The 23,927-nt window shown below is 42.2% G+C and overlaps 1 protein-coding gene across 1 annotated transcript in view; it reads right to left on the bottom strand.

The window, feature by feature from the left end:
• LOC128664426 (M-phase inducer phosphatase 1-B-like) overlaps positions 1-23,927 on the bottom strand; it is a 510,343-nt gene that overhangs the window by 15,759 nt on the left and 470,657 nt on the right. Inside the window, exon 11 of the mRNA XM_053719257.1 lies at positions 20,174-20,285. Coding sequence (XP_053575232.1) covers positions 20,174-20,285 — 112 coding nt within the window. The remainder of the gene's footprint in view (positions 1-20,173; positions 20,286-23,927) is intronic.

The following is a 23,927-nucleotide window of genomic DNA, read 5'->3' as shown; positions in this document are numbered from 1 at the left end:
CAAGATATCAACTTTATATCTATGGAATGCATTGGCTCAAACGGAGCCTGCTGCAAAACATTAAGAACAAGGTTAAGACTCCAAGGTGGAGCAACAGATTTAAACACAGGCCTGATTCTGACCAAGGCCTGACAAAAAGATTGCACATCTGGCACATCCGCCAGTGCAGCAAAACCACACCAATGAAGATATTTACGCCATATCTTATGGTAAATCTTTATAGTAACAGGCTTGCAAGCCTGAATCGTGGTCTCATTGACCGACTCGGAAAATCCACGCTTAGATAAAATTAAGCGCTCAATCTCCAAGCAGTCAGATTAAGAGAATAGGACCCTGAAGTAGAAGGTCCTTCCTCAGAGGGAGTCTCCCTGGAGGTAGATATGACATTTCCACTCTGTCTGCATACCAGATCCTGCGAGACCACGCAGGTGCTATTAGAATCACTGAAGCTCTCTCCCGCTTGATCCGGCGCAATGAATCGTGGAAGGAGAGCAAACGGAGGAAAAAGGTATGCCAACCTGAAGTTCCAAGGTACTGCCAGAACATCTATCAGGAAGGCCTGAGGATCCCTCAACCTCGAACCGTACTTTGGAAGCTTGGCGTTCTGGATGGAGTTCCCACTCCCCGGGATGGAAAGTCTATCTGCTTAGGGAATCTGCTTCGCAATTGTCCACTCCTGGAATGTGGATGGCAGATAGACAGCAATTGTGAGCTTCCACCCACTGAATGATTCGAGCCACCTCCTTCATGGCAAAGGAACTCCCATAATAAACAGAAAATGGCACTTACCTGCACCTCTTGCTGTCCAGCAGGAGGACAGCTTACCCGGTATGAGAGGAAGCCGCTCCTCCCTGAGACCTGTGAAAACAAGAGAGAACAGAGTAAACCTACTCTGGCTTTCTAAGCAAGGGCAGAAACCTGTTCGGAACTTGTGTGGTGGGCCTCACTGCGTTTTCCTAACTGCTTGAAAGGTACCACAGCCCTACTGAAGAGACTAACGTGGAGTACAGCGAGACCCAGTATTGACAGGCAAGATAAGAGCAAAGCTGCTCTGGCTTTCAAAATAAAATCTTGATAGAAGAAAAATCTTTTACAGACACCTAACTTCACCTCCTCCTTGCACTGAAGGCAAAGAGAATGACTGGGGACTGTGGGAAGGGGGAATGATACTTAACAGCTTTGCTGTGGTGCTCTTTGCCTCCTCCTGCTGGCAAGGAGTGATATTCCCAACAGTAATTGATGATTCCATGTACTCACCATATCTTGGGAAAGAAAGATACTTACCAAAAGACACATTGGAAGTAGTATACAGCCAAACCAGTACTGAAACACACCAGCAGAGGTTATGGAATATGAGTAACTTATAGATCCATAAAAGGGAGGCAAAAGACAAGTCCCTGTGACTGATTATGGAAGGTCTATGAAGAAATTCCCATGTGTTGAATAAGAATCCTAAACCATTCCCCAAATACATCCCTCTGAAAAGCACTGTACTCTGAGGGGAAACAGGACTCAAAATACACTGAAAACCCCTCTTTCTAAAGTATCACATGCACATCTTCATTCTTCAACCACGTCCAGCGGAGGCAAAGTAAAGACTGAGGTATGTATGAGGTGGGAGGGGTTATATAAAGTTCTTGGGGTTTGGCAATCTTTGCCTCCTCCTAGTGGTAGAGAAGAGTAATTCCCAAAAGTATTGGATCATGGACTCTCACCACCTGTATGAAAGAAAACAACTTTTTGTGAATGCATGGATATCGAGAACATCTGAATTAACGTCTTTAGAGGAACTCTCTTTTTTTTCAAGTTTAACGCAATATACAAATTTCAAATAGTTCAATTTTATTGAAAGGAGGTGGTTATTTATCAAACTAATACCCAGGAAATACAAACAATGCAGCATCTTTAATGGCACATTAGCTACAAGAGAAACAGCAAAATAAGTATCTAACTCCCTCTAATCGTTTTTTTTTTCTACAAAACCAATTCTTCCCTTTGGACAATGGTCAAATGCTGTATTTCTTCCTCTTGTGTATTTTGGTTCCAATGAGCCTTATTAAAGGGGCAGTGTACAGCAGCCCACGGCTAAAATACATTTTTGCTAAGAGGTGACGTTTTCACCTCTTAGCCAATAGCCATGCGGTAAATCCGGCTCCCAAGGGCGCCAAGCCAGATTTACCGGAGGCTATTGGCTAAGAGGTGAAAATGTCACCTCTTAGCAAAATATTTTTTTAGCCGTGGGCTAAAAAAGCAGCTAAGAGCGGCAATCGATTGAAACAAATAAAGGAGCTTTCTAAATGAAGTATCTTATACTTCATGAATGAAAGTCCCCTTTATTTGTTTCAATAGTCAATCCTAGCGTTTGTAAAATGCTAGGATTGACTCACTTTAAATGCACACAATATACACTACTATAAAGAATAATATGCTCAGATACAGATATAAAAATCCAGTGTAAAAACTTACTTCAAAGCTCCCAATTTAGCACTGTTGATGAGATTAGCCTGGGACACCCACTGAAAGGGGCTGATAGCAGACCCCCCTGCATATGAATAGACCCATTATACAAACAGAAGCTGTCTGAAGTCTGCATACATCAGTATACATCTAAAGCTTTAGGGCTTGGTTAGGAGTCTGAAAAACTTAAATTATGCTTACCTGATACTTTACTTTTCTTCAGATGGAGAGTCCACAGCTGCATTCATTACTTTTGGGAAAAAAGAACCTGGCCACCAGGAGGCGGCAAAGACACCCCAGCCAAAGGCTTAAATACCTCTCCCACTTCCACCATCCCCCAGTCATTCTGCCGAGGAGTAAGGAACAGTAGAAGAAATATCAGGGTGAAAAGGTGCCAGAAGAATAAAAATAACAGACGCGCACAGAAAAACAGGCGGGGAGCTGTGGACTCTTTCCATCTGAAGAAAAGAAAATTATCAGGCAAGCAAAATTTAAGTTTTTCTTCATAAATGGAAAGAGTCCACAGCTGCATTCATTAGTTTTGGGAAAACAATACCCAAGCTATAGAGGACACTGAATGCTAAAATGGGGGGTACAAGAGGCGGGCCCATTCTGAGGGCACCAGGCCTGAAAACCTCTACCCAACAAAAACCCACTTCGTCCGAAGCCGAGAAAACCTTGAAAAAAGGAAAGGGCCCCAATGACACTGACCCACATATAGTCCACAAGCCTTGCTAGAGACCGCAGGAACTAGACACGACTGAGCCAACAAGCCTCCAGGAGACACCATCGCAAAGAAATAGGTCCCAAAAACACAACCCTTACTAGAGAAAGGGATCAGACTACCATAATCTCCCACAAAGGGAAAAGTCACAGATGAACATCCATCAAGGACTCCAGAAAAACCCTAAATAGGGTACAACGAGTCCCAAATAAAAATACAAGGCAAAAACCTGAGAAACCAGGCCAAGCTCACAGAGACCCAATCAGTCTCTGAGACCCCAGATTGTACAGAAACCAAGCCCCTGTTCTGACCTCCTGCACACGGGGTAGGTCAACGACCCTCCCTAGAGAGGAAAACCCCACCTCTTAAGAAAGAAAAACTACCCCCTCAAAAGGGGAAAGCACAGATAAAGGACAGCGCACATGCTCACAAGACAAGAAAGTCATAGTTTGATCAAACCACGGTCCGAATGAAATTCATCCAGACACCACTGTTGATCCAACAGAGAAAAAACTCCCTTAACACACTTCGTAAAAATCCATGTGCAAACTATTGTATCACAGAACCACCACAAAGTGAAAGGACATGCACTGTGAAGAAAATGTAGCCATAGCTGGAATTGAACTCTCATCTATCAGCTTACAAGCCAGCAAAGCCTACAAATAAACCATTGCGGGACACTTCCTTAGGACAAAACAGGCCATAAGGAAAATGCCAGCACCCGAAGGTGAACGCAAATCCTGGCTCAGCTGCTTGCAGGCTCAACGAGCTAGCCATTAAGCCAAAGCCTGTGTTTCCGGGAAAAACTGAGTCGCCATAAGGATCCAAGACAAGAACCCTGGGCCCGGGCCCCACAATTGTTTAAAAACAAACACCACAGGGAACACAAAATACCTCATCTGAAGGAATCAGATCTCACAGAGGAAGATAACCGGAATAAACCGGAGAACAAGAACAAGACTCACTTGTAATTTCCGAGCACAAGGGAAGACACACCCCTAGCAGGAGTCCACCTTCCAAAAATGAGCTAGGGCGCGACAGTCACGCAAATACTCTAGACCCCAAAGGCGTCAAGGACAACACACAGGAAGTCCAAAACCAAGGGAAAAAAACAAGGACAGAGTCACCCGAGGAAGAGAGTAGAACAAAGGCTAGTCTCTATAGTCCTCTCAGGATACATAACCAGGGAGCCACACCCAAGGAAGAATAATGCAGAGCATCCCAAACCCCCGGTAGAAAAAATCCCTAAGCGAAGCTTGGAGAAGAAGACAACAAAGCCTATAATCCCTGATATAGAGACAACTAACTCCCGGAAGTAGGAAAAAGCCACACGGCCCTCAATTCCTAAATTAGACGGCAAAAACCATCAAGTAGAAACAGACTAAGTCCAGAAGTCTCGACCCGAAGGAAGAAAACCTCAAAAGGAACAAGACCAAAAGGGACAATTCCAAAGAGCCCCTGAAGTCAAGACCGCCAAGAACTGGTAGCAAGGAGGTCCGAAGTCCTCCCAACCTCCAACCCACGCGGGGAACGAGACACTCCAAGACCCGACAGAAAAACGGAATCAATTGAGTGTGTCACAGTAGAACTCCTAGTCCCAGTCGACCAACAAGAAAGGCTAATGAGGACTGAACCAATCCCCATGCCTCACGGACCATCAGGTCCTCTCAGAATGCTTAGCTGAAACTTGTTAACGAAAAACAAGAAATAACACAAATAATAATGTGAAGCACTCGCCGCCCTAACCTGACCAGCCAGGCAAAACAGGCGCCACGTGTCTGATTATGCCTCAAGACAGAAGGATCTGAACCCAATCAGGACCAGCCTGAAACTAAGGGCCCTCACTGTCAAGGCTGCATAGAATCCCCCCTAGAGAGGGAGAAACAGCAGACAAACATAGGACTAAAACACGTCCAGAACAAACTTTCTTAGAAGTAACAGTGCGATCAAACAAATGTGAGTATCGATTCCAGATAAAATTCCCAAAGGAAATATAAAACCAACATGAGCTTTAATCAAATAAAATAAAAGATAAGGCAACCCGCAGGTTATCGCCTAAGAAGAACAGGCGCACCCGCCGGACCGGCCCAAGAAGGACCCTGTTCTTCCAAGCTCAGAACTGGAAAGGGATACTCAATAAACAAGACTATAAGAAGATTACTTCATCCCATTATGTCTAGTTCTGTAAGCTATTTGAAGAAGCAGACTGAAAATTCTCAGATCCATTAAGGATGTGATCTTCCGACAACTCCAAAACGTGCCTCAAAACACGAAGGCGTGCCAGTCTATACCGAAAAGCACAGCATACCCCTGCCGGAGAAAAAGACGACTCCAGCCCCGAAGGTTGACCCCATGAAGCCTCAGGGACAGTCATTCCCCCAGAGAGCTGAACAGGCTATCCCATGCCTGAAGAGCACTGGATAACAGAACACAAACAATATCTTAAGCCAATTTCTGGAAGTTGAAGATGCGCCAATGCCAAAATTATGGAAATGCGAAATCGTGCTGAAACCCCCGGTGGGAACAAGCCACTTTCCAGAGAAGGATAAGCAAAGTCTGGGTTACCTGCATGCGTAGTAAGCGATGGTGGAAGGGAACTCGCCACTCGGAGGACAGAAGTCCCAGAGGTGGATGGCTCAGCGGTTCCTTGATTCCCTGATCCCGAGGAATTGAGCACTCTAATACGGCATTCAACATAACGGATAGGCTTGTATCATCAATCCTGCGCAAGGAGTAGAAACTGAAACGTCTCCACAATATCAGACTCCTCCATAACTAGGATATTGAATACAAAAGATTAGACAAAAAAAATCTAAACGACACCTGACACCCACAATGGCTGGGGCACTCACCACCTCATTTGAACCCGACACCAGCAGACCAGAATTTCTCTGTCGTCACAAGGTCAGGAATGCGGAAATGGAGGCCAAAAACGTGACCACGCCCGGTCACCAGGAGAACTGTATAGTCAAAAAAAAAAAGCGCGCCTGACCGTAAGGCTGCGTCACTTTCCAAAAACCGTTATGTTCCACAAGCCATGAGTCAAAATACAATACACATAAGCAGGTTGAATTATATAACAAACCTGATTAAAACCTCCATGTTCAATAACCCCCCTCAGAAGATATTAAAGGGACATTAAACCCAAAAAACATAATTTATGCTTACCTGATGAATTTATTTCTCTTGTGATGTATCGAGTCCACGGATTCATCCATACTTGTGGGATATTCTCCTTCCTTACAGGAAGTGGCAAAGAGAGCACCCTAAGCAGAGCTGTCTATATAGCTCCTCCCTTAGCTCCACCCCCCAGTCATTCGACCGAAGGCTAGGAAGAAAAAGGAGAAACTATAGGGTGCAGAGATGACTGAAGTTTTTTAAATAAAAATATACTGCCCGTCTTAAATAAACAGGGCGGGCCGTGGACTCGATACATCACAAGAGAAATAAATTTATCAGGTAAGCATAAATTATGTTTTCTCTTGTAAGATGTATCGAGTCCACGGATTCATCCATGCTTGTGGGATACCAATACCAAAGCTTTAGGACACAGATGAAGGGAGGGACAAGACAGGTACCTTAAACGGAAGGCACCACTGCTTGTAGAACCTTTCGCCCAAAAATAGCCTCCGAAGAAGCAAAAGTATCGAATTTGTAAAATTTGGAAAAAGTATGAAGCGAAGACCAAGTCGCCGCCTTACAAATCTGTTCAACAGAAGCCTCATTTTTAAAAGCCCATGTGGCAGCCACTGCTCTAGTAAAATGAGCAGTAATTCTTTTAGGAGGCTGATGTCCAGCAGTCTCGTATGCCAAACGGATGATGCTTTTCAGCCAAAAAGAAAGAGAGGAAGTCGTAGCCTTTTGACCTCTCCATTTACCAGAATAAACAACAAACAATGAAGATGATTGACGGAAATCTTTCGTTGCTTGTAAGTAGAACTTTAAAGCACGAACCACATCAAGATTGTGCAACAGACGTTCCTTCTTTGATGAAGGATTAGGACACAGTGAAGGAACAACAATTTCCTGATTGATATTCCTATTAGAAACAACCTTAGGAAGGAATCCAGGTTTGGTACGCAAAACCACATTATCTGCATGGAAAACAAGGTAAGGTGAGACACACTGTAAAGCAAATAACTCAGAAACTCTTCGAGCCGAAGAGATAGCTACTAAAAACAAAACTTTCCAAGATAGAAGCTTAATATCTATGGAATGCATAGGTTCAAACGGAACCCCTTGAAGAACTTTAAGAACTAAGTTTAGGCTCCATGGCGGAGCAACAGGTTTAAATACAGGCTTGATCCTGACTAAGGCCTGACTAAACGCTTGAACGTCTGGGACATCTGCCAGACGTTTGTGTAAAAGAATAGACAAAGCAGTGTAAGGAACTATCTGATAATCCCTTCTCCAATCCTTCTTGGAGAAAAGACAATATTGTAGGAATCCTAATCTTACTCCATGAGTAACCCTTGGATTCACACCAATAAAGATATTTGCGCCAAATCTTATGATAGATTTTCCTGGTGACAGGCTTTCTAGCTTGAATCAGGGTATCAATGACCGACTCAGAGAAACCACGTTTTGATAGAATTAGGCGTTCGATCTCCAAGCAGTCAGACGCAGAGAAATTAGATTTGGATGTTTGAATGGACCTTGGATTAGAAGGTCCTGCCTCATTGGCAGAGTCCACGGTGGAACAGATGACATGTCCACTAGGTCTGCATACCAAGTCCTGTGTGGCCACGCAGGTGCTATCAGAATCACCAAAGCTCTCTCCTGCTTGATTCTGGCAACCAGACGTGGGAGGAGAGGAAACGGTGGAAATACATAGGCCAGATTGAAGGGCCAGGGCACTGCTAGAGCATCTATCAGTACCGCCTGGGGATCCCGGGACCTGGACCCGTAACAAGGAAGTTTGGGGTTCTGACGGGACGCCATCAGATCGAAATCTGGTGTGCCCCATAGCTGAGTCAGCTGAGCAAATACCTCTGGATGGAGCTCCCACTCCCCCGGGTTGGAAAGTCTGACGACTTAGGAAATCCGCCTCCCAGTTCTCTACCCCTGGGATATGGATTGCTGAGAGATGGCAAAAGTGATCCTCCACCAATCGGATTATTTTGGTTACCTCCATCATCGCTAGAGAACTCTGTGTTCCTCCTAGATGATTGATATAAGCTACAGTCGTGATGTTGTCCGACTGAAATATGATGAATTTGGCTGCAGCTAGCTGAGGCCACGCCTGAAGCGCATTGAATATCGCTCTCAGTTCTACAATGTTTATCGGGAGGAGAGTTTCCTCCCGAGATCATAAGCCCTGTGCTTTCAGGGAGCTCCAGACTGCACCCCAGCCTAGCAGGCTGGCATCTGTCGTTACTATGAGCCACTCTGGCCTGCGGAAGCAAATTCCCTGAGACAGGTGGTCCTGAGACAACTACCAGAGAAGAGAATCTCTGGTCTCCTGGTCCAGATGCAGTTGAGGAGATAAATCTGCATAATCCCCATTCCACTGTTTGAGTATGCATAGTTGCAGTGGTCTGAGGTGTAGGCGGACAAAAGGAACTATGTCCATTGCCGGTACCATGAGTCCGATTACCTCCATACACTGAGCCACTGATGGCCGAGGAATGGAATGAAGAGCTCGGCAAGTGGTTAAGAGTTTTGATTTTCTGACCTCCGTCAGAAATATTTTAATTTCTACCGAGTCTATCAGAGTCCCTAGGAAGGAAACTCTTGTGAGAGGGAAGAGAGAACTCTTTTTTTATTTTCACCTTCCACCCGTGAGATCTCAGAAAAGCCAACACGATGTCCGTGTGAGACTTGTCTAGCTGGAAAGTCTACGCCTGAGTTAAGATGTCGTCTAGATAAGGCGCCGGTGCTATGCCCCGCGATCTTAGAACCACCAAAAGGGACCTAGCACCTTTGTGAAAATTCTGGAAGCCGTGGCCAACCCGAAGGGAAGGGCCACAAACTGATAATGCCTGTCCAGAAAGGCGAATCAGAGGAATTGATGATGATCGATGTGAATAGGGATGTGTAGATACGCATCCTTTAAGTCCACGGTAGTCATATATTGACCCTCCTGGATCAACGGTAGAATAGTCCGAATAGTCTCCATCTTGAATGATGGTACTCTGAGGAATTTGTTTAGAATTTTGATATCCAAGATTGGTCTGAAAGTTCCCTCTTTTGGGAACCACAAACAGGTTTGAGTAAAACCCTACCCCTTGTTCCGCTTTTGAAACTGGGCGGATCACTCCCGTGGTATGTAGGTCTTCTACACAGCGTAAGAACGCCTCTCTCTGTCTGGTTTGCAGACAATTGAGAAATGTGAAATCTCCCCCTTGGGGGAGAGTCTTTGAAGTCCAGAAGATATCCCTGGGGCACAATTTCTAAGGCCCAGGAATCGTGAACATCTCTTGCCCGAGAGAGAGAGAGAGTCTGCCCCCTACTAGATCCGGTCCCGGATTGGGGGATACCCCTTCCTGCTGTCTTAGAGGCAGCTGCAGGCTTCTTGGCCTGTTTACCCTTGTTCCAAGCCTGGTTAGGTCTCCAGACTGACTTGGATTGGGCAAAATTCCCCTCTTGCTTTGCAGCAGGGGAAGCTGAAGCGGGACCACCCTTGAAGTTCCGAAAGGAACGAAAATTATTTTGTTTGGTCCTCATTTTATTTGTTCTATCCTGAGGGAGGGCATGGCCTTTCCCTCCAGTGATGTCTGAAATAATCTCTTTCAGTTCAGGCCCGAATAGGGTCTTTCCTTTGAAAGGGATGTTCAAAAGTTTAGATTTTGATGACACATCAGCAGACCAGGACTTAAGCCATAACACCCTGCGTGCTAAAATGGCAAAACCTGAATTCTTTGCCGCTAATTTAGCCAGTTGGAAAGCGGCATCTGTAATGAAAGAATAAGCCAACTTAAGGGCCTTAATTCTATCCATAATATCCTCTAATGGAGTCTCCATCTGAAGAGCCTCTTCTTGAGCCTCGAACCAGAAAGCAGCTGCAGTAGTTACAGGAACAATGCACGCAATAGGTTGAGAAGAAAACCTTGATGAACAAAAATGTTCTTCAGGAGACCCTCTAATTTTTTATCCATAGGATCTTTGAAAGCACAACTGTCTTCGATAGGTATAGTTGTACACTTAGCGAGAGTAGAAATAGCTCCCTCCCTCTTAGAAACCGTCTGCCACGAGTCCCGCATGGTGTCAGATATGGGAAACATTTTCTTAAAAACAGGAGGGGGAGCGAACGGACTACCTGGTCTATCCCACTCCTTAGTAACAATATTCACAATCCTCTTAGGGACTGGAAAAACATCAGTGTAAACAGGAACCTCTAAGTATTTATCCATTTTACACAATTTCTCTGGGACCACTATAGGGTCACAATCATCTAGAGTAGCTAATACCTCCCTGAGCAATAAGTGGAGGTGTTCAAGCTTAAATTTAAAGGCCGTCATATCAGAATCTGTCTGAGGGAGCGTCTTACCTGAATCAGAAATTTCTCCCTCAGATAACAAATCCCTTACCCCTACTTCAGAACATTGTGAGGGTATATCGGATACAGCTACTAAAGCGTCAGACGGCTCAGCATTTGTTCTTAACCCAGAGTTGTCACGCTTTCCTTGTAAACCAGGCAGTTTGGATAAAACCTCTGTGAGGGTTGTATTCATAACTGTGGCCATGTCTTGTAAAGTAAATGAATTCGACGCACTAGAGGTACTTGGCGACACTTGTGCGGGCGTTACTGGTTGTGACACTTGGGAAGAGCTAGATGGCAAACCTTCATTTCCTTCTGTCTGAGAATCATCTATTGCAATATTTTTAAGTGCTAAAATATGCTTTTTATAATTTATAGACATATCAGTGCAAGTGGGACACATTCTAAGAGGGGGTTCCACAATGGCTTCTAAACACATTAAACAAGGATTTTCCTTGATGTCAGACATGTTAAACAACCTAGTAAAGCAACAAGCAAGCTTGGAAAACACTTTAATCAAAGCAAATAACAATTAGAAAAAAACGGTACTGTGCCTTTAAGAGAAAAAAAGGATGCACAAACTCTGCAAAACAGTGTAAAAAAGCATTAAAAAAACTCTACGAAATTTTTACAGTAGCATCATAAAGCCTTAATAACTTTGCACAGCTAGGCAAATAAACGATTAACCCCTTAATGTAAAAACCAGATTGACAAAACGTCAAAAACCGGTAAAAAAACATTCAGCACCTTGCCACAGCTCTGCTGTGGCGCCTACCTGCCCTTTGGGAAAGATTTATGGGGAAAAAAACTTCTTTTAAGCCCTCAAACACAGCAGGACCCTCTTGAGAAGTAGCTGGATGTCTCTGAGTAAAAGAAACTGTGCAACTGAGGCGTGAAAATAGGCCCCTCCCACCTCACTCAATGTTATGGGGTCTAAAAGAAACACACCAGAGTGTTTCTAAACTAGCGATGTGGGTTAAAGTCCCTCAAAAAACGTTATGTTTGCAATAAAAAAACGTTTTTTTCCTATCAGTGTCACCAGTAGCTAATGAGCCCTTTATGCAAGCTGGGATTCCTACTAAGTGTCTGAATACAGCTTACCCTTCCCTCATGGGGATATTGCCAGCCTTTTCTATAATTATCACAGTCTGTCTAGAAAAATTAGACTGAACATACCTCAATGCAGCTTAGCATGCAAACCGTTTCCCCAACTGAAGTTTTCCTGTACTCTTCAGCCCTTGTGAGAACAGCAATGGATCTTAGTTACAAAGTGCTAAGATCATCATCCTCCTTGCAGAAATCTTCATCCCTTTTCTGCCAGAGAGTGAATAGTACACACCGGTACCATTTAAAATAAACTTTTGCTTGAGAAAATAAAAACTAACATTTTTGTCACCACACTCACTTTACCCTTCCTAGTACTTAGAGTAGGCAAAGACAATGACTGGGGGGTGGAGCTAAGGGAGGAGCTATATAGACAGCTCTGCTGTGGCTGCTCTCTTTGCCACTTCCTGTAAGGAAGGAGAATATCCCACAAGTATGGATGAATCCGTGGACTCGATACATCTTACAAGAGAAATACAATTTTCAAAAAGTTTCCAATTTACTTCTATTATCAAATTTATTTCATTCTCATGTTATTCTTTGTTGAAGAGATACCTAGGTAGGTAGCATGCACATGCCTGAAGTCCTACATGACAGGAAATAGTGCTGCCATCTAGTGCTACTGCTAATGTATAACATTTTTGCAAAACTGCTGCTATATAGTGCTGCAGACACATGCACACTTATAAGCTTACTTTACTGCTTTTCAAATAAGTATAACAAGAAAAAGTAGAAAATATGATAATAGATGTAAATTAAAAAGTTGTTTAAAATTTGATGTTGTATCTAAATCATGAAAGAAAAAAAATGGGTTCTATGTCTCTTTAACCATTGATTCCAAGATACAAAAGGAGCCTCACTGAGGCCCTTTGATATAAGTTAGTCCCGCTAGGTGGTAGCCTCTCGGGAAAATATCTGTAATACAGTACATTTCATGAAGAAAGTAAAATGAAACAATCTTACCAGAATCTACGCAGTGGAACAGGAACACAGCCCTTCAAGTGTGACAGATAGTAGCATCGCTTCTGCCATGGACTTGAGAGAAGAAAGCAGGCAGCGAAACGCCTATTGCTTGTGGAGCTGATAAAATGAGTAGGGATAGTTTCGCAGAAAGACTCTCCCTGCATTTCCGGACTCTAACTTTCATCCAAGCGTTCACTGAAAGGCTGACAGGACTACTTAAAACTCCAGTCCCATGCCGAAGAGTACTACCCTCCATAAGAGACTAATTCAAAACTTCTGACACTTCTCTGCCAACCTCCTGGGACGAAAGGCAAAGAATGACTGGGGGATGGGGGAAGTGGGAGAGGTATTTAAGCCTCTGGCTGGGGTGTCTTTGCCTCCTCCTGGTGGCCAGGTTCTGAATTCCCAAAAGTAATCAATGCAGCTGTGGACTCTCAATTTATGAAGAAAATCAGCACAATGTTATTTAAAAATAAGCAAAAACTAAATGTATGCTTACCTGATCAATTATTTTCTTTCCTGGCATAGAGTCCATGAATTAATTCATTACTGTTGGGAATTTACTTCATGGCCACCAGGAGGCGGCAAAGAAACCCAAGCCAAAGCATTAAGTATCCCTCCCACTTCCCAAACTCCCCCAGTCATTCAGCAGAGGAGACGGAAAAGAACAGGGGGGTTGTGGACTCCACAAGCCAAGAAAGAAAATAATTTATCATTAGGTAAGCATAAATGTTTTCTTTCCAATGGCAAGGAGAGTCGACAAATCCATTCATTACTGTTGGGAATCAAATACCCATGCCTGAGAGGACACAGAATGAATCGGGAGGGAAAAATAAGGCAGGTGAACCTAAGCTGAAAGCACCACCGCTTGAAGTAGTTTTTGCCCAAAAGAAGATTTAGCTGAGGCAAAAACATCAAACTTGTGAAATTTTGAAAAGGTATGCAAATAGGACCGGGTAGCCGCCTTACAGATGTCCCATACAGGCCACATTCTTAAAAGCTCAAGAAGAGGTCACAGCACAGGTAGAAGGAGCCGTAATCCTCTAAGGAGGCGGTTGACCAGCTTCTTCATAAGTTTAACTAAATGACACTCCTTAGCCTGCGAACGAACAAGGAAGATTGTCTAAAATCCTTGGTAGCATGGAGATAGAATTTCAAGGCACGCACCACATCAGGATTAGGACAAAAGGAAGGAACTATTATCTCCTGATTGATATTGCGGTCAGACACCACCTTAGGAAGAAAACCCAGCTTGGAGCATAGAATGCCTTATCCGCATTGAAAATCAGATAAGGTGGATCAAATGGAAAGGGCAGACATCGTTCCCATGAGAGAACTAAAAGATAAACCTTTTCCAAACATTCTTGGAGAAACAAAAGTATTTGAGGAACTCTCACATTGTGCCAAGGTAAACCTCGATCTTCACACTAGGATAAGTAGGTGTGCCACACCTAGTGGTACATCTGCCGAGTCAACGGCTTACAAGCTTGAATTAGAGTATCAATAGCCCTGTCAGAAAAACCTCTTTTAGACAGAACTAGGCATTCAATCTCGATGCAGTCAGTCTCAGAGAATCTAGATTTTGTTAAAGGATTGCACCTTGAAGTAGAAGGTCTGCTCTCTGCGGCAACCTCCACGGAGGAGAGGATGACATTTCTACTAGGTCAGCAAACCAAGTCCTGCGAGGCAACACTAGAGCAACTAGAATCACAGAGACCCACTCTTGTTTGATACAGGAAATTACTCTGGGAGAAGAAGAGGAAACGGATAAATAAGTTTGAACTTCCAAGGAACCACTGTGTCCACCAACACTGCCTGAGGGTTCCTTGATCTTGACCTGTATCTGGGCAGTTGGGTATTGAGACGAGAGGCCATGAGGTCCATCTCCGGAACACCCCACCTGAGGGTTATCTCTGAGAACACCTCCGGATTTAGAGCCCACTCCCCTGGGCGGAACGTTTGTCTGCCACCTCCCAATTGTCCACTCCTGGGATATGAATGGCCGAAAAGTGACAATTGTGGGACTCTGCCCACTGAAGGATGCAAGAGACTTCCAACATAGCCATGGAACTCTTTGTTCCTCCCTGATGTTTGATATAAGCCACAGATTTTATGTTGTCCGATAGGCCACGCCATCAAAGCATTGAATGTTGATGGAGAGGGAAGACTCCTCCGGCAAAAAGGTTCCCTGAGCTGTCAGGGAACCCCAGATGGCTGGCATCGGTAGTCACAATATCCCATGATGGTCTAAAAAAGCACGTGCCTTGAGATAGGTGATCCTGACAGAGCTACCAGGAGAGAGATTCTCTCGTATGGCTGTCCAGGGCGATCTGTTGGTATAAGTCAGAATGATAGGCGTTCCATTGTCTGAGCATACATATTTGTAGATTTTGCAGATGTAAGCGAACAAAAGGAATAATATCCATGGTAGCCACCATGAGACCAACCACTTCCATGCATTATGCCTCCGATAAACGTGTAGTTGACCGAAGTGAGAGGCCAAAAAAATTTGAATCACCTTGGATCAGTCAGAAAAATCTTCAAGGAAATCGAATCTATGATCGTTCCCAGAAAACACACCCCGTTGCTTGGGACCAGGGAACTCTTGGCCAGATTTATCTTCCACCCATGGTCTCGAAGGAGAGACAAGAGTCTGTGTGAGATTCTGCCAAAGGAAAAGATGGAGATTGATCCAAGATATCGTCCAGGTAAGGGGCCACTGTAATTCCTAGAGTCCTGGCCACCGCTAGAAGCACTCCTAGTACCTTTGCAAAGATCCTGGGAGCGCAAATGGCAGGGCTACGAATTGAAAATGGTTGTCCAGAAAGGCAAATTGCGGAAACTGAAAACGCTCTCTGTGGATCGGAACATAAAGGTATGCGTCCTTCAGGTCTATAGTGGTCATGAACTGACCCTACTTGGACTAAAGGAAGAATGGATCTGATAGTTTCTATCTTGAAGGACGGAACCTTGAGGAACTTGAGACACCAAGTCTAGAATAGGGCAAAAAGTTCCCTCCTTCTTGGGAACCAGAAAAAGGTTTAAATAAAATCATAGGGCCTGTTCTAAGGGGGGCTTGAACAATCACTCCCAGAGAAGATAGGTCTCCTCTCAGGGTTTGAAAAGAGTCTTAAAGGGAATCTGCCTCTTAGAGGGCAAGACTTGAACCCCATATTTTACCCCTGGGAGACCACGTCTACTACCCAAGGGTACGAGATGTAACAAATCCAATAGTCTGTCCAGTATGTGATCTGGTCCGGGATCGGGGGCCGTCCCTTCATGCCAAGTTATTGTCGGAGGTTTTCTTGGACTGTTTGTTCTTGCTCCAGGCCTGATTGGGCTTCCAATTACTCTTAGGTTGGTCCGATTTGGCGGGAGATCTGACCCTTGGATGTATGAAAGGAACGAAAATTACAAGACTGTCAACCCTTGGATTCAGCCTTCTTATTCTGAGGAATTAAGGTGCCCTTCCCCCGGTCACCGTGGAAATGATAGAATCCAGGCCAGGACCGAATAAAGACTTCCCCTTAAAAAGGTAAGGAAAGAAGTCTAGACTTAGATACCATGTCCGCTGACCAGGACTTTAACCACAAAGCCCTTTGCGACAGAACCACAAAGCCAGGTGACTTAGAACTCAGTTGAATGACTTGCATGCTAGCATCACAAATAAAGGAGTTGCCTATTTTCAGAAACTTAATGCGATCCTAAATCTCCTCTAACGGAGTCTCAACTAAAATCATATCCGATAGGGAGTCGCACTAGTAAGTAGCGGCTTCAACAACCACTGCAATGCTTGCAGCCGGTTGCAAGAGAAGTCTAAGCTGATGAAAAATCATACTTAAGTACAACTCCATTTTGCTGTCCATGGGGTCCCTAAAGGAGGTACTATCCTCTAGAGGGATAGTAGTACACTTAGCCAGGGTGGAAATAGAGCCAACCACCTTGGGACCTTGAACTCCATAACTCCAGGTTAGAGTGAGGAACAGGGAACATCTTAAAATTAGATGGGGAGAATGGTATCCAAGGTTTCTCCCACACCTAAGAGATGATGTCCGTCAAGCGGGCCGGAACCAGAAAGACCAGTTATGTCCAGTTTTGGAATCTTAGGTTCCTCAGATGGCTTTAGATCAGGAACATCCAAAGTAGATAATACCTCCTTGTGTAGCAAACAAAGATGTTAGAGTTTGAATCTGAAAATTACTCTCCTCAGACTCCACTGCACTATCCGCAGTGGAGTCAGATATCTCACCTTCAGAGGCGACTGAGGTATGCTCATCCTCAGAATTCTTTGATAGACTGGCCAATGCAGACTGAAAAGGAGAAGATATTCCTGTATCAGAGGAAACATGGGTTAATCTTTCTCTTTCCCGAGATGGGCAAGGCAATCAGCACAGGGGAAACAGCCACGTGGTGCAGCGCCGGAGAGAAATGCCCCCCCGAGAAGCGCCAAAGCACACAAAAGAAAATGTTTGCCGCAACTCAAAAAGTAAGTAAAAAGCCTTGAAATGTGTTAAATTCCATCCAGGGATATACAACCTTTATATGGCCCCAAATAAAGGCTAAGCGCCCTTATGCCCCAGTAAAAAGTATGAGTTCTGTTAAAAGGTTATGAAGGAGTTTTATTTTCAAGGTTTTTTTTTTTTTTTTTTTTTTTTATAGTTTTTCAATTAAGTTTCCTGACCCAGTGACAACTTGGCTCTTTAGACGGAGATCTGACCCCTCTCATCAGGTGGGTGTCTCCCACAGTTGATTGTTTACCTGGGGGAGCTGATAAAAAGCATGGCACTTTCTGCAGTCTAATTAGACTGTCTTTTCTACACATATGTCCTTTTAGGAGTTAAAGGGACAGTCTACACCAGAATTTTTATTGTTTAAAAAGATAGAAAATCCCTTTATTACCCATTCCTTTGTTATGCACAACAAACACAATTATGTAAAAACTCTTTATCTCTATGAATACATTGTATCTAAGCATCTGCAAACTGCCCCCTTATTTCAGTTATTTTGACAGACATTGATTTTAGCCAATCAGAGCTGGCTCACTTGAACTCCAGGTGCGTGAGCACAGTGTTATCTATATGACACACATGAACTAACACCCTCTAGTGGTGAAAAATTGTCAAAATGCCCCGAGAGAAGAGGCGGCCTTCAAGAATACCAAAAGAACAAAGCAAAATAGTTGATAAAAGTAAATTGGAAAAATGTTTAAAATTACATTCTCTATCTGAATCATGAAAGTTTATTTTGGACTAGACTGTCCCTTTAAAACTCCTTTGTTATGATTAACGGAGCCAAGAGGGAGAGGTTGCTACAGTTCCCTGGGAGATCAGTTGCTCAAATAACTGACTATCCTGAACTAGGATAGAATAATATGTCCCCAGAGCCACTGAAGAGGTCTAAGATGCTACATTGCCCATAACATGAAGTGTCCTCTTACTCTCCATCCCTTCTAATCCTGAGGAAAGGAAAATACACTTACCTCCAGGGACTGCTGTGGGGCAGTCATAGCACTTCCAGGTCTGACAGCTTCATCCAACTTCTGACAGGAACCTGAAGTAAAAAGGAAAGCAGTGAAAGCTAACACTGGTTGCCTGGTGAGGGGTGTTAGCACAAATTGCTGGAAGGAGGACAAAAAAAAAAAAAAGTTTCCCTGCGACATCCAGCAGCTAAAAGCTACCATTACTTTTACCAAGAGGTTTACATGGACACAGCATAACACCCCAGTCATATCTTGCAGGGAAACTACCCATTAAAGAACTTAAATTCCAAATTTTCTTCAGAGCATTATCTTTGCCAACCTCCAAGTCACAGAGGCAAAGAATGACTGGGGGAGTATGGGAAGTGGGAGGGATACTTAATGCTTTGGTTGGGGTGTCTTTGCCTCCTCCTGGTGGCCAGGAAGTGAATTCCCAACAGTAATTAATTTGTGAACTCTCCATGCCATTGGAAAAAAACTATACATTTTTACAAAAACACACCCAGATGGGCTATATAAAAGAATCATCTACAAAACATTTATGTAAAGAAAAATCTAGTGTATAATGTCCCTTTAAGAAACCATTTCATTATTGTACTATTGAAATTCTACCCTTACTAGAGGGACTAACGAGAACATTGTACCATTTAATATTTCTTTGTGTATTTTTTTACTGCCTCCGAGACATGTTTAATATACAATGCTCATTTTATTGCCTGTAAATTTCTATTCTAATGCACTATTGACTGTGGTTGACTGTATTATAACCATTTTGAATAACTCAAAAATAGAGACGAAAAAAGGATTAGTATACAGGTGGCCCTCGTTTTACAACGGTTCAATTTACACCGTTTCAGAATAACAACCTTTTTTCCCAGTCATGTGACTGCTATTGAAAAGCATTGAGAAGTAGAGCATTTATTAAAATAGCCAGTAGGTGGAGCTGTCCGCTTGTGTTGCAGCAAAGCCAAGCAAGCTGAAATTAATCAGTTTAACCAGGCCTGAGCTATCGAGTAGATTTCAAAGGAACAAGATCTTCCTGTCTATAAATCAGTCCAGATTGGAATGCATAGAAAGAACTGTTTGCAGAAAAATGCAAGTTAAGTCTGTGTTGTGTGATTAATTTATTAGGTTTATAATGATGTTTAGCATTTAAAGTCTTCATTTTAAAGCTTTAAAAATAATGTATTAGGTGTTACTTATGACAATTTTGAGAGGGGCCTGGAACCTCTCTCCCTCACTTCCCATTGACTTACATTATAAACTGGGTTTCAATTTAAAACGGTTTCGATTTACAACCATTCCTTCTGGAACCTAACCCTGGCGTAAACTGAGGGCTACCTGTATTTGAAAGTTGTTTAAAAATTCTTATAAAATTTCTCTTATTATTCTTTTCTTGACAACATACTGAGATAGGTTTAGGAGCATGCATGGGTCTTGAGAACTATATGCATAACATTATTACAAACATTGTTGCAAAAACAGTTATCACGTACTGATTAAAGGGACAGTTTAACCTAAATTTTTCTCCCCTTTAGATTGTTCCCAAAGATCCATTTTATCAGCTGAAGTGTATTAAATTATTTACAAATAGCTCCTTTGCCTTTATATCAGCATTTGACATATAGAAACTTTCACTGTAGGTAGGGATACCACAGGCAAAATCATCTATGTATAGGCTATTGACAAGCAATGTAAACACAGCCATCAGAAGAAATTACACTTCCAGTGGGGAGTGGGATAGATAAAGTTCTAAAACTTTCATTTTCAATTGTTCTTTCTAAGTATGTGTACAGAGATTTGTATGTTGCACTTTTTCTTAAATAAGTTGGGCCCCCAAAAATAGCAGAATGCAGCAGACCTAGGCCATATTTGGGCTTTGTTTCACTTACAAATAACAAAGCCCAAATACTGCACATGCCTATATGAAACACTGAAGATATTTTTTCCCCCCAATCATTTCAATTACCTTGTATTCCGGGAAAAACTCTTTGTACCCTCCCTTCAGCAGATAAAGCTCTGGATAATGTAGGCTTGGATACTCATTCCTAGCTCGATCCTCCTCTCTTAGAAATCGACACCTTTAAAGCAAAGTTTACAAAAGGGTTATGAAAACAAGAGTGACGGACTCAAAATTCTGTGCATCATTTAACTGGAAGTTACAATATTCAAGAAAATAATACAGTACTGAACATATGGATTTCTAAACATAAAACATACATTATAAAAAATTAAACGTATAATAAAATGTAATACCTGGTTTTCTATATTTCATGTTTAACATTTTTCCCCTCAACCTGTTCTGCTCTATTACACGGATCAACCATTGGGGACATATGAGAGTAAAAGACTCTAGATTTTGCTTTATATGTTGCCCACAGGCATTACACATGTGATAACATCCCTGCAATGCAGAATAACGAGGAGCAATCAACCAAACTTCATGTATTTTGTTCAGCAGAAAACATGTCAACTATCCAGGTTGTAAGTTCTGTGCCTACTATGTTGTTTTTAAAAGTCTTACTATTAAAGTTGGACTTTTAACCAAATTTATTCCTCCCATGGGTCTGCTTTTTACTAAAATTTTGTTCTGTCAAAACAAAGAGTGCAGAACACATCAAAAGCATTTTCCTATTCACCAGCTACTCAGGACAAAAAACAAAACAAAGGAAGACAGACATGAAACAATGCTCATAGAACTTAAAATTCACTAACCCTCTAGATTATGTAAAATCCCAAAGGAAAAAATAATATTTTTTTTTATAGTGAAATCACAGAGCAATTTTTTCTGCAAATGTTCAGACCAGAAAGGCCATTAAAACAAAGAATCAAAATGAAATCTCAGAAAGACAATTCTTGGGTTAAATACATACTATGGCTTTAGCCCACAAAGCCGAGACTAGAAACTTTAAGGCAGTTGTATGAAGACAATTCAGAAATCCATTATGTACTAATATGAAGATTTAAAATCTAGCAACAGTATCCAAAAAATCCTACAACTACAAGCATGCAGGGGAGATATCCCAAACTTGTTAAAATTATTATAATCTAGACAGTTCAAATGGCCTTACTTAGCAGTATTAAATGGACTTAAGATCCATGTGAAAAAGATCATCAGAGGATCTACAGAAAGTCTTACTGGAAGTGCGAATCAAGGACATCTAGGTAAATCTGGCCTGCAGAATCTGTTTAAGCAAACAGATGAAACACATATAATTAGAAGATGACCACACTTTTCTTTTTTTTTTTTTAAACTAAATATACTTACTAATGGGGAGTGGAAAACAAAGTACATGATAACTTTGATCTAATGCGAAGAGACCTACAATTCCCCATTGCTGGGTAAAAAGAAGAAAAAATTAAATTTTATGCTACCTGATAAATTTATTTATTTCCAGGCATGGAGAGTCCAAGAAAAATTCTAATTACTAGTGAGATATTCACTCGTGGCCAGCAGGAGGAGGCAAAGTGCACCCCAGCAGAGCTGTTTAGTATCACTTCCCTTAGCCATAAACCCCAGTCATTTGGCCGAAGGGAAACGGAAAAAGAAGATAACACAAGGGTATAGAGGTGCCTGTATAAATTAACTGCTGTATTAATTTGAATAAGGGTGGGTCGCGGACCCGGAAAGAAATACATTTATCAGGTAAGCATTAATTTAGTTTTCTTTCCTATGGCATGGAGAGTCCACAAAACATTCTAATTACTAGTGGGAACAAATGCCAAGCTAGAAGACACAAAATGAATAGGGAGGGAGAACAAGACAGGCGGACCTAAACTGAAGGCACCACCGCTTGAAGAACCTTTCTCCCAAAAGAAGCCTCAGCTGAGGCAAATGTATCAATTTTGTAGAATTTGGAAAAAGCATCAATAGAGGACCAAGTGGCCGCCTTACAGATTTGCTCCACAGAAGCTTCATTTCTGAAACCCATGAAGAAACAGCTCTAGTGGGATGAGCCTAGTGGGATGAGCCGTAACTCTGCTGTCTAGCAGTCTCATAAGCTAAACGGATAACACTTCTCAACCAGAAGGAAAGAGTGGTAGAAGTGGCCTTCTGACCCCTACGCTTACCAGAGAAAATAATAACAGGGCAGAAGTCTGCTGAAAATCTTTAATTGCTTAAAGGTAAAATTTAAGAGCAAGCACAACATTCAAGTTTTGCAAAAACATAATTTATGTAAGAACTTACCTGATAAATTCATTTCTTTCATATTAGCAAGAGTCCATGAGCTAGTGACGTATAGGAGATATACATTCCTACCAGGAGGGGCAAAGTTTCCCAAACCTCAAAATGCCTATAAATACACCCCTCACCACACCCACAAATCAGTTTAACGAATAGCCAAGAAGTGGGGTGATAAGAAAAAAGTGCGAAAGCATAAAAAATAAGGAATTGGAATAATTGTGCTTTATACAAAAAAATCATAACCACCACAAAAAAGGGTGGGCCTCATGGACTCTTGCTAATATGAAAGAAATTAATTTATCAGGTAAGTTCTTACATAAATTATGTTTTCTTTCATGTAATTAGCAAGAGTCCATGAGCTAGTGACTTATGGGATAATGACTACCCAAGATGTGGATCTTTCCACGCAAGAGTCACTAGAGAGGGAGGGATAAAATAAAGACAGCCAATTCCTGCTGAAAATAATCCACACCCAAAATAAAGTTTAAATGAAAACATAAGCAGAAGATTCAAACTGAAACAGCTGCCTGAAGTACTTTTCTACCAAAAACTGCTTCAGAAGAAGAAAACACATCAAAATGGTAGAATTTAGTAAAAGTATGCAAAGAAGACCAAGTTGCTGCTTTGCAAATCTGATCAACCGAAGCTTCATTCCTAAACGCCCAGGACGTAGAAACTGACCTAGTAGAATGAGCTGTAATCCTCTGAGGCGGAGTTTTACCCGACTCAACATAGGCATGATGAATTAAAGATTTCAACCAAGATGCCAAATAAATGGCAGAAGCTTTCTGGCCTTTTCTAGAACCGGAAAAGATGACAAATAGACTAGAAGTCTTTCGGAAAGTCTTAGTAGCTTCAACATAATATTTCAAAGCTCTAACAACATCCAAAGAATGCAATGATTTCTCCTTAGAATTCTTAGGATTAGGGCATAATGAAGGAACTACAATTTCTCTACTAATGTTGTTGGAATTCACAACCTTAGGTAAAAATTCAAAAGAAGTTTGCAACACCGCCTTATCCTGATGAAAAATCAGAAAAGGAGACTCACAAGAAAGAGCAGACAATTCAGAGACTCTTCTGGCAGAAGAGATGGCCAAAAGGAACAAAACTTTCCAAGAAAGTAATTTAATGTCCAATGAATGCATAGGTTCAAACGGAGGAGCTTGAAGAGCCCCCAGAACCAAATTCAAACTCCAAGGAGGAGAAATTTACTTAATGACAGGTTTTATACGAACCAAAGCTTGTACAAAACAATGAATATCAGGAAGATTAGCAATCTTTCTGTGAAAAAGAACAGAAAGAGCAGAGATTTGTCCTTTCAAAGAACTTGCGGATAAACCTTTATCTAAACCATCCTGAAGAAACTGTAAAATTCTCGGAATTCTAAAAGAATGCCAAGAAAAATGATGAGAAAGACACCAAGAAATATAAGTCTTCCAGACTCTATAATATATCTCTCTGGATACAGATTTACGAGCCTGTAACATAGTATTAATCACAGAGTCAGAGAAACCTCTTTGACCAAGAATCAAGC

Source organism: Bombina bombina, chromosome 6, assembly GCF_027579735.1.
Source record: "Bombina bombina isolate aBomBom1 chromosome 6, aBomBom1.pri, whole genome shotgun sequence".
NCBI lineage: Eukaryota > Metazoa > Chordata > Amphibia > Anura > Bombinatoridae > Bombina > Bombina bombina.
The sequence above is the reverse complement of the archived record's forward strand: the minus strand, read 5'-3'. Positions and strand labels throughout refer to the sequence as shown.